General features: G+C 36.2%; 1 protein-coding gene across 1 annotated transcript in view; it reads right to left on the bottom strand.

Moving 5' to 3' along the window:
- Positions 1–353: 353 nt before the first annotated feature.
- Positions 354–10,809, bottom strand: part of LOC107719457 (leukocyte tyrosine kinase receptor-like) — a 71,176-nt gene continuing 60,720 nt past the window's right edge. The window contains exons 19-29 of the mRNA XM_016526866.1: positions 10,345–10,458; positions 6,608–6,794; positions 5,156–5,246; positions 4,993–5,057; positions 3,650–3,779; positions 3,328–3,425; positions 3,078–3,170; positions 2,865–2,966; positions 2,574–2,708; positions 2,348–2,438; positions 354–1,505 (exon numbers count right to left, since the gene is read on the bottom strand). Coding sequence (XP_016382352.1) covers positions 537–1,505; positions 2,348–2,438; positions 2,574–2,708; positions 2,865–2,966; positions 3,078–3,170; positions 3,328–3,425; positions 3,650–3,779; positions 4,993–5,057; positions 5,156–5,246; positions 6,608–6,794; positions 10,345–10,458 — 2,075 coding nt within the window. The 3' untranslated portion in view covers positions 354–536. The remainder of the gene's footprint in view (positions 1,506–2,347; positions 2,439–2,573; positions 2,709–2,864; positions 2,967–3,077; positions 3,171–3,327; positions 3,426–3,649; positions 3,780–4,992; positions 5,058–5,155; positions 5,247–6,607; positions 6,795–10,344; positions 10,459–10,809) is intronic.

Genomic DNA, 10,809 nt, shown 5'->3' with positions numbered 1-10,809 from the left:
GACAGCAATGCAACGTGGCACTCTTGATAATGGTGGAGGACGGGATGAGGAGGAGAAGAATTGTTGAATAAAGTCGTTATTTTTGTTTTCTTTGCGCACAAAAAGTATTATGATAGCTTCATAAAATTACAGTTGAACCACTGATGTCACATGGACTATTTTAACTATGTCCTTACTATGTTTCTGGACCTAGGGAACATTTCAGCTATGTTGCTGTTTATGCAGGGTCAGAAAGCTCTCGGATTTCATCAAAATATCTTAATTTGTGTTCCGAAGATGAACGAAAGTCTTACGGGTTTGGAACAACATGAGAGTGAGTAATTAATAACAGAATTGTCATTTTTGGGTGAACTATCCCTTTAAGTGTATGATGCCTAGTGTTTTAAAATTTATTCAGATTTCGAAAGTCATAAAGCGTATTCCAGCCTTAACCTGTCATTCCGCCTCTAGCTAATCCACTGCAGTTATTGCAGTAAAATACCTCTGTGTCAAAAACAAAATAACACCAAAAATGAGGCATTTCCTCAGTTGGATCGCTACACGGGGGTGACACTGAGGTCTTCAGACAAGGAAAAGCCAGAATCTCTGTCCCTCATGGGCTTCTCAGACTGGGTGTACCTCCTTACGTCCTCATGTCCGTAGCTAGCATGGCGCTTCACCTGTGGTTTGTGGGTAAATGTTGCGGCCAGGCCGAGGACAGCCAGTGAAGATGTAGCTGAAGAGCTGGTGCTGAGCTCCACAGATTTGGACACAACTACAGGCAAACTCTCAGTCTCGTAGCTCTGCTCGTCGTACGCATAGTTTACGTTGCCACACGGGAAGCTTTGGAGTTTTGCCAAGTCCATAACCGCAGCGAGCGAGCCGCCCGTATCCCCTGTTGGACCCTTCTGAGAGGAAGTCCCTGTCGGACTGAATGCGGTCTGGGAGGATGCAGCAGACGGAGGTGGGGACGTCGAGACATTTGTGTTAACTTCTACTCCAGGGTCAATGCGCTCTGAGGTAGTGGACGGGACAGACATGGACGTGGGGTTGCAAGACAGAGGCATGGACTGGGTGTGGCACAGGGCTGTCTTCCCTCGTCCGAAGCTCTCCAGGACCCAGGAACCGTAGGTGGGGTTCCAAAGGTTTTTTGTCTTGTTCTTTAGCTTCTGGCTGCCTGATGATGAACTACTCCTGGAGCACGGCCGGTGCTCTGGAACTTGAAGCCACTGTCCTGGACAGACTCCAGGAGCAGGAACCGGCTCAGTCCAACAAGTCTCCAAAGTTTCTCGGTACGTACCCACCTCCTGTGTGAGATGGACCGGTCTTTGTAGCTTTGTAGGTTTGAGGGCCTGTGGGGCAGCACCGGTGATGCCCGGTCGAGGAGAAGCATCCTGGGACACAGAGTGGGCCACTAGAAGAGGGGTCATACTGCCTGATCCTTCAGGACGGATCACAGTGCCGCCGCCTTCTTCGACAGCTGGACCATACTCCACTGGAAGAGGGGTGTTGATGACATCAGGGTCCTGACAGATCATAGAATGCGTGACGAAGTGTGATGAAATGGAGAAAAAGGTGACAAAAAAGTCAAAAAGGGTCAACACTAGTGATGTAAGTGAGGGGTTTTCATTATTGTTCATATAATAATTGTGATCATTTTATTCTGCTGACATCTCAAGTTTTTAAGATTAAGAAATAAAATGACATTTTAGTTTTGTAGTTTTGTGAAGAAAAAGAAGCGTTTTTTAGTTTCTCCTTGCCACTGGGGTTTATAAGCAGAGTTGTTAACATTACAGATAACAAAGTATTTAAAATACTTTTTTAATAAATTAAAATAAAATTGAAAAAATTAAAATCTAATTATTAGATTTTTCTAACTGAAATACATATGCTTAATTTGAAGTATAACAATGACTAAAAATAAAACTGAAATAAAAAAAATCTAAATAGAAATATACAAAAACATGACAAAATTATTACAAATTAAACTGAATTAAAATTAAAAATATAAAAATATTTTTTTCAAAATATTAATAGATACTATACTAGTAGTAAATAAATAATACTAAAATAACACGGGTTACGCTATTTTAGAATAATATTTACTGAAAAACATGTTATACAAATACATTTTTACAAAAATGTTAAGGCTGCTTATCTAATTTTAGAAACATGTTGTGTTAAAATATTATGCTTAATATTTTTCTGAAACAGTATACATGGGTGTTTATAAAAAAAAATTGTATAGTTTTAGGAAGGGTGGACCTTGACAGCAAAAAGTTTGAAAACGTCTCATCAAAGTAAATTAAATGAACATACCACCTAATATACTGATATCTAAATCTGTCAAATTCTGACTCCGTTATACCTGTGTACAGTAGTTGATCCTCTCTAAAATAGTCGAGAAGTTTGGTCTGTGTTCTGGACAGTGTTGCCAACACTGTGTCATGATCCGATAACTAAAACAGAACAAAATCCAACATTTCACTAATGTTTTATAGCTTACAACTCTACATTTTAAGGAACATTTTTTACATTTATTTAAGTTCAAATTAGGCCCAAGATCCATTCTCAAAGCTGTTATTGTTACTTACACAGGGCCTGGGCAGCTCTTAGGAGGATCCATACGACCTCCACCTGTTACAAACTCCAGCACTTCCTGATTGGTCTTGCAGGGATAAGGCATGTATCCAAGAGAGAAAATCTCCCACAGCAGTACCCCGAAAGACCTGCAGATGGAGACAAATTGCATGTAATAACTACAATGTCTGGCCTCGGGTCTCTGCAACACTAATCACTGATGTAAAAAAACAATTCTTTAATACCTTTACAACCTGACATTGCTGACAAAAGAAGATAATTCAGTAAAGCAGAACTGTTATTACCAGGTGTCAGTCTTGCATGTAAAAATGCCCTCTAGAAAGGCTTCAGGTGGCATCCACTTCACCGGCAACATGGCACGGCCACCCTTCCTATAGTAACTCGCCCTGCAATGCAAAGCATTCCTTTATCAAAATTCAATGCCTGTGCTCATCATTATACTTAACAGGTATTGAACCACGAAAAAGGATGTGAGATAAGAAGTACGATGAAAGCACCTATAAATATCTCGAGCCATCCCAAAATCTCCAATTTTAGCCACTCTCTCTGGACCAGGACAGGTCAAAAGGCAGTTTCGTGCTGCAATGTCCCTGAAACACACATCAGACATACACAACTAACTTGTGCAAGACATCAAGGTCAAGAGCTGCAGCGAGTTAATGACATCTATATATTCACTGAAGAGCGGTTTCCACTTGAAGGCTACTTTAGGGCAAAGTTCAGTCAGGTTTGGCTTTGAGAAATCACCTGTGGATGAAGTGGTTCTCTTCTAGATAACGACAGCCAAGTGCGATATCTCTGGCCATATGCAGAAGCTCCAGCATACTTAGAGAAGACGGCTGATTCTGTGGAAAGGCAAGATTACATTTTAAAGTTCTTTTAGAGAATTGTTTTGTATCAAAATTGTGCTTATCTTACCTCATAATAAATGGAATTATAATTATGTTGTTTTCTACTGCAAAGTATGTTCCACACATGTTGGCAAACCAAAAAATGACAGCAAAAATGAGTGCTAACTGAGAAACGGAGGATATGATGTCTACACACTCAAACACACACAAACACTCACAGTTCTGGGTCGGTTTAGTCTGAGGAAAGTCTTCATGTCTCCTCCTGTCATGAGCTCCAGCAGTATGAAGCGAGGCAGGATCTGCAGACTGACGCCAATACAGCGCACAATGTTCTGATGGCTGAACTTACTGCACACACAAAAGAGTGAAGGAATAAACCCAAATTAACTATTCAGAAGAACGGTCAGCTCGACTCTCACACAACACCACAGCATGTCAGGACAGAACTGAGTGATTAGGTCATTTCAAATGAATATTTGACTGTGTTCCAGTTATTGTAATGTAAAATGTTTAGGTTATTTTGTTCATCTTGATTTATTAATAATACTATGCACATTGTAGACTATTATTATTATTATAAAGCATCTTGAAATGAAGGGCAACAGATCTCTGAGAAAATGTTCAACTGCTGTACTGAACAGTGGGATACTTTTACATACTGTGGAACATTAACAACATATTATTGAAATACACTTACTTTTTCTTCTTACAATATATCATAACATTTTTAAATGTATGCATTATTTAAGCTACTTTTTCAAACTTTTTTTGTCTTTTACAGTATATATCCCCATAATAAAGCTCAATATTATACCAGTAAAATCATTAGTACCCATATAATAGTTTTTAATATTATACTGGACTTAATTTAAAAAGGAACAAAATGTGTCAAGGAATTAACAATAAATAAATACATATAACATAACTTTTGAACAACTTTGATGTTTTGTTTAATAAAGTTTATGTAAAGTTATTTATATCATCATCATTTATATGATGTATAAATCTCAATTTCAAAAAATTGACTCTTATGACTGGTTTTGTGGTCCATGGTCACATATTATTCTTTTTATTGCTTCTATTGTCCTCATTTGTAAGTCGCTTTGGATAAAAGCGTCTGCTAAATGATTAAATGTAAATGTAAATATAAATGTTTTTTTATATAATATTATTTTATAGAATAATATAATTTAATATTAATACGTTATATTATGCTATTTTACAATTTCTAAAGGATCAGTTTTACAAAGCCAAATCTGAATCACTGATGTAGCCCATGCAAATGAAGGATAGGATGTTGTTCGTTAACTAAAGTACGGTTTGCTCAGAAGACTATGAATCACTAGAAAACATCTGCTGCTTGACTAAAGAGGATGCCATACCTTCAAAAACAAACAACAGATGTGAACCCGCTAATCGCAACAAACGTTTAAAAAGAAAGGAGCAGATTTCATAGCCTACAGTTAGTTTGACTGAGAGCAGAGGATTGGAATGACAATGTGTTTTTCTATCTGTCGCACACCAGAGCAGTGCTGCGAGTGTATGTTACAGCCAAGCATACCTCATAATCAGAGCCTCCATTAGGAAATCCATCTCATCCTGCTCAGAACAGATTTCTGGAAGAGTCTGGAAGAGAAGAAGGATGGAAAGAGATAAAACACAGGATCAATTAAGACAAGCCAGAAACCAGTTTCAAAGGGAAAGGCAGATCTGGGAACACTCACCTTTATAGCAACCTGCATGGCTGTGTTTTCTCCATTCATACCCAAAACCTGTCCTTCGTACACTTCCCCAAAGGCACCGTGTCCCAACGCCCTATAGTTAAAAATGCAAGACAGCATCATTACTCGCATGTTTTAAATGTGGAATTCATTTTCAGTATGTCATCACAGAATATTAAAGGAATATTGTGGGTTGAATGCAATACATACTGCAGACTTCCAGACTAAAATTTGTTGACTAAAAGTTATGCACAAGTCAACATAATTTTTCGTTGTTATTCAACAGCACATCAAGCTCAACTTGTATTTAACCCAGAACATTATTTTAACTAATAACAGGACCAGCGTAACCTGGGGTTATATTTTCATTAACTTTGAAGGCAATTTGTGAAATGTTGCAGAATGAATGCAAATGTGATCAAATGTGTTAAATGGAGCTGAGAGCATTACAAATTAGCCATAATAAAACATAGTGCACAGACATAATGCAAACATGCAATGCACAGTGGATGTGTAGGACTTTCAAATCAAATTCTGCAGAATTCCCAGAACGTAACATGGAATTCTGTGCATGCAGATTCCGTGTTGGCCTGTGATGACTCACAGTTTACTTATTGTAGAAATTGAAGTAGCAATCTTCTGATACTAACCATCTTAACCTTGTTAACATCAGTTAATGCATTATGTATCAAGAACTAAAAATGAAAAATCTTTGATAACATGTATTAATCTAGGTTAATGTCATACATTAACCAAGATTATTTGACATAAACCACTGTATTTTTTATTTGTTTTATATAAATTATCATTAATGTATTATGAATAAACATTAAACAATATTAGCATATTTATAAATAACATTAACCTAGATTAACAAAAAGATCAAAAGGACTTAAAGAAGAAATTCAAGAAAAAAGCTAAATCTGAAAAAGTACATTTTAAAGCCTCAGAATGATCTATTATGCACTACTGTTCAATAGTTTGAGAAATAATACTTTAATTCAGCATTGATGCATTAAATGTCACATTAAAGACATTTATCATTTAAAAAAAGATTTCTGTTTCAAATAAATGCTGTTCTTTTGAACTTCCAATTCATCAAAGAATCCTGAAAAAAACTATTATGTTTTCCACAGAAATGTTAAGCAGATAAGAATATACATTTTATATTTCTTGAGCACCAGATCAGCATATTAGAATAATTTCTAAAGGATCATGCGAGACTGATGACTGGAGTAATAGCTGCTGAAAATTCAGCTTTACCATCACAAGAATAAATTACACTTTAAAGTATATTAAAATAGAAAAAAAGTTATTTTCAATTGCAATAATACGAATAATACCGTATTTTTAATCAAATGAATGCAGTCTTGCGAAGTATAAGAGACTTCTTTCAAAAACATCTGAAAAATCATACAGGCCTCAAACAGTATGTATGAAGCAGCATATAGATACCTGAGGAGGGTGATGTTCTTGCGTGGAACCTCTTTAAGCTCACTCAGTGAGGACGCCTTGCCAGCAAAGCAGTAGTTGGGGTTGTAGTCAGTCATTATGGTGGACGAGCGGATTTTGCTAAGCTTGTACTCTGGGCTCTGAAGTCGAATCCTGACCGCATGCAGGTGGTTCTTCTTACGGTAATAGACTGCAAAAAGACAAAAACACAGCAAAAGTGATCATGATTTAAGGAAGTTCTCTTTAGGAATAATTACACCTGCTTAATTTGCATAATTATTGGTCTCAGAGTGCGATTTGTGTAAGACGAAAGTGATGCATCATCCTAAAAGTGTCAACAGGCTTTCAGAATGATGGTAATTTTCTCAAAGAAGCAGAACAACAAAGTGCACTTATTTCTCCCCATAGAATTCTATCAAGATGACAAAATTGTGCATTTTAAAACCAAAAAAGGCCCTCAGGTGAGGACTGAAGCTCTGGGCCTGTCAGCAAGCGATCAGGCAGGGTGGACTCACCCTCAGTGGAGGCTGCCCATGTCCCCGATGCAGGTTGGTAGTCTGCTGGGGAGGGCGCTGCGTGGAGGTGAGAGGTCCCCTTTTGCCGTCGGGCTGCTGTCGCAGTGGCGCGAAGCGAAGCCGGCAGGAAGTTGACCAGGTATTAGGGGTGAGAGGGGGGAAACCCGAGCAAAGACTACCAACCTGCATGGGGGAGAGCTCAGGGGAAGACACACAATTAGCGTCCAGTGGAGCTCTGCTATCTAAGGACCCAGAGACCTCGCTCTGCTGTTTGCATTTGAGTTTTGAGACGGTTTTGTGTACATGTAAATTGCAGAAAATTAAATACAATGCGCAAAATATACGAAATAAAAAACTTTTAAGAAGTCTGTTTCACTTCTCTTTGGGAATTTGTGTTATGACAAGTCTTTATTTATCTTAAAAATACATACAAAAGACATGGCACAGCATTTTACAGTTAGTGCACAGGTCAAACAAACAATATATGTTTTTAAATCAAACATAAGGAAGATATGTGATATTAAGCATGGTCAATAAAAAAATAAAGCATTTATAGAAATAAGTGTCCGTAGCATATACAGTGGGTACGGAAAGTATTCAGACCCCCTTAAATTTTTCACTCTTTGTTATATTGCAGCCATTTGCTAAAATCATTTAAGTTAATTTTTTTTCCTCATTAATGTACACACAGCACCCCTTTTTCTGTCAATATGGGGTGCTGTGTGTACATTAATGAGGAAAAAAAATTAACTTAAATGATTTTAGGAAATGGCTGCAATATAACAAAGAGTGAAAAATTTAAGGGGGTCTGAATACTTTCCGTACCCACTGTACATAAAGTTAGAGCACTGTGACAGACTGTTGGTTTAAAGCATATCTCAGTCACATTTAATGCATTTGGGAAATTGAGCATGAACTAACAATGAAAAACATCTTAGTAAATGTTAATTTCAACATTCACCAATACATTATTAAAATCAAAAGATCTATCTGTTAATATTATATAATGGACCTGAGCTAACATTAATGAACAGCTTTTTTTTTTAAATGTTAACTACAGGTAACAAAGTGTATTGCTCATTGTTGGTTAATATTAGATAATCACTAGAACCTTATTGTAAAGTGCCATATTCTTTATTTATTGACAATGGCTAGATTAAGGTGATGATAAAAGCAAGTAATTTCCTTCTTCTATTCAAAAAATATACTCTTTCTATGCAAAGCTTCTACTGCATATTACAATGTTTTAATAGTCTTAATTTTATTGCATATTAGTTTTAATAGTTTTAATGTTTTAATAGCCTATAGTTTTCATTTAAGCATAACATTTTTAATTGTAATGCTAGGGAAAAAAGCCAACAGGATTTATTTATAATATCAGCTAGGATATGGTAGCATATATCATATATGCTACCATACCCTTTTAATATATTTTTAGCCAATAAAATATCCTAAATGATTATATGTAATAATAAAGTAATTATCAATATAATCACAAATCTCGATGCATCCCAAAGTCACTGCTTTTTGAATTTTTTAGTTTCCCTTTACAAGAGTAAAATTCAAAGGTCAGTATTTTGGACAGACACCAGCACGATGAAAGTATTATGAATTTTAACCAATATTTTTGAAGAAAAATGATATCCTCATTAATTCCACAAGACGCTCACATTTATAGGGACAGTGCATTATGACACCCTCAATATTCCCTCACTGCCCAGTACTGGAAAATAAAACTTTTTAAGCACAAAATGTTGTTGCAAAGTACAAAACACACAAGTTAAATAGCAGCACTTATAATTAAGATACTGGTCTGCACGCATTTACAAAAAAAAGCCCATCAGTGAGACTGCAGTTAGTTTTGAAAATAATTTGGCTTAATTGTTTATTTATATACATTCATTTCAAAGGCCATGTTTTAAGGTTAATTAGCAGTCCCTGTTTTAGTTCCCTCCTCTTTCCTTTACGGGGTATTGTGCAACACTACAAACAGTAGTTAGATCAAAAAACAAGCACGTGATTTGTACAAATATTAAAAACCCACTGTTCAAAATCTAACATAAAAGATATATTAAAAGAAAAAAAAATTTTCAGTAAGTGTGAAATTAACAGCAAGAGCAACCACAGAATGATAGGAATTAAGAAACAAGCGAATATATGTGAATATTGCTGGAGGCAGCTAGCTTATTTAGCATGACTTAAAGCTTCTGTAATACACATTTGATAGTTCATAAAAAAGGGGGGTGGGGGCTGTGAAGATTCATGTCATCCATATTAGCCTGTGTACAATATGGTTCAAAAGTGTGGGTCGCTATGATTTTTAAATGTTTTTTTAAAGAATTTTATTATGTTCACCAAGGCTGCATTTATTTGATCAAAAATACAGTGAAAAACGTAATATTGTGAAATATTATTACCACTTTAAAATAACTGTTTTCTATTTGAATATATTTTAAAATGTAATTTATTCAAAGCTGAATTTTTCACATGATCATGAGTCACATGATCCTTCAGAAATGCTGATTTGGAATATTTCTCACAACTTCTGGTGTCGCAACAATTATCAATGTTAAAAACAGTTGGGCTGCTTCATATTTTTGTTAAAAAAAAATAGATACATTTTTTCAGCATTCTTTGATGAACAAAGTTAAAAAGAACAGTATTTAATTGCATATACATGTCTTTACTGTAACATTTGATCAATTGAATCCCTCCTTGGTGAATTAATTTTTATTATAATTAAAGTATTAAAAAAATAACGTATATGTCATATGTGTATATGTCAATTGTCACTGTTACTTGTGCCCTTTCCCACAGTATTTAAGTGCTGTATGAAATTTGGCCACATAATTGTTCCTAGTGTCACAGCTTTGTTCATGTCACATTTTTTAAAGCAATTTCTTTAGGTTTTTTTAAATGATGGAACACTAATGCCCAGTGGCTCCAATGTTTTTAAGTTATTTTTTGTACTTTCAAAATAATTGAGGGGTATGAAAAAAAACTAGTTAAAAACTTTGGTTATATTTTCCACTCTTTCTCATAATTACTGTTCCTACCAGCTCTAAAATCACTGATGTTGAACTCCCCTTAATTTGCTCTTCTATGAAATGCAATTTTACAAGACAAATGATGTCCTGTAACGTCATAGAGAGATAGAAGAAGCATGTCAGAGACAATGGAATGTGGAGGGCACAGAATTGGCACAGAACTGGAAGAGTCTCTTACTGAGCATGAGGCTGGTACAGGTCAGAACGACACCTGTGACTACTGTGGATGCAATCACTGCCAGGATAAATATCAGAGATCGGGGTCCATCTGCCAGAGAGCCCAGTTGAACAACTGGAGGATGACAGAGGAAGTGGTGAATTAGGAATATTTCAAACATGCCTTTATAGACAAATTTGAAAGGGCAAATGGACACCGGCTGTTTAGGTACCTAGGCAGGTGACGTTGTCTGATGCAAGAACCTCGTCGCTGTCGCACAGGCAGAGGATGAGTCTGGTATCTTCATCTCTCTTACAGCTCTGGGTCTGACAGTGGCTGCAGTTTAGATACACCTGGATCTCAGCTTCCCCATGACTCTCCATAGCTAGAACACATACAAATACATCAGTACTGCTGCAAAACCCCAGTGCTTCAGTCTAGGGTGTCTTCTTGTATAAAATAATATATATATATATATATATATAT

This window comes from Sinocyclocheilus rhinocerous, unplaced genomic scaffold (genome assembly GCF_001515625.1).
Source record: "Sinocyclocheilus rhinocerous isolate Xijiao unplaced genomic scaffold, SAMN03320098_v1.1 scaffold1234, whole genome shotgun sequence".
NCBI lineage: Eukaryota > Metazoa > Chordata > Actinopteri > Cypriniformes > Cyprinidae > Sinocyclocheilus > Sinocyclocheilus rhinocerous.
This window is presented reverse-complemented; position numbering and strand designations above follow the sequence as displayed.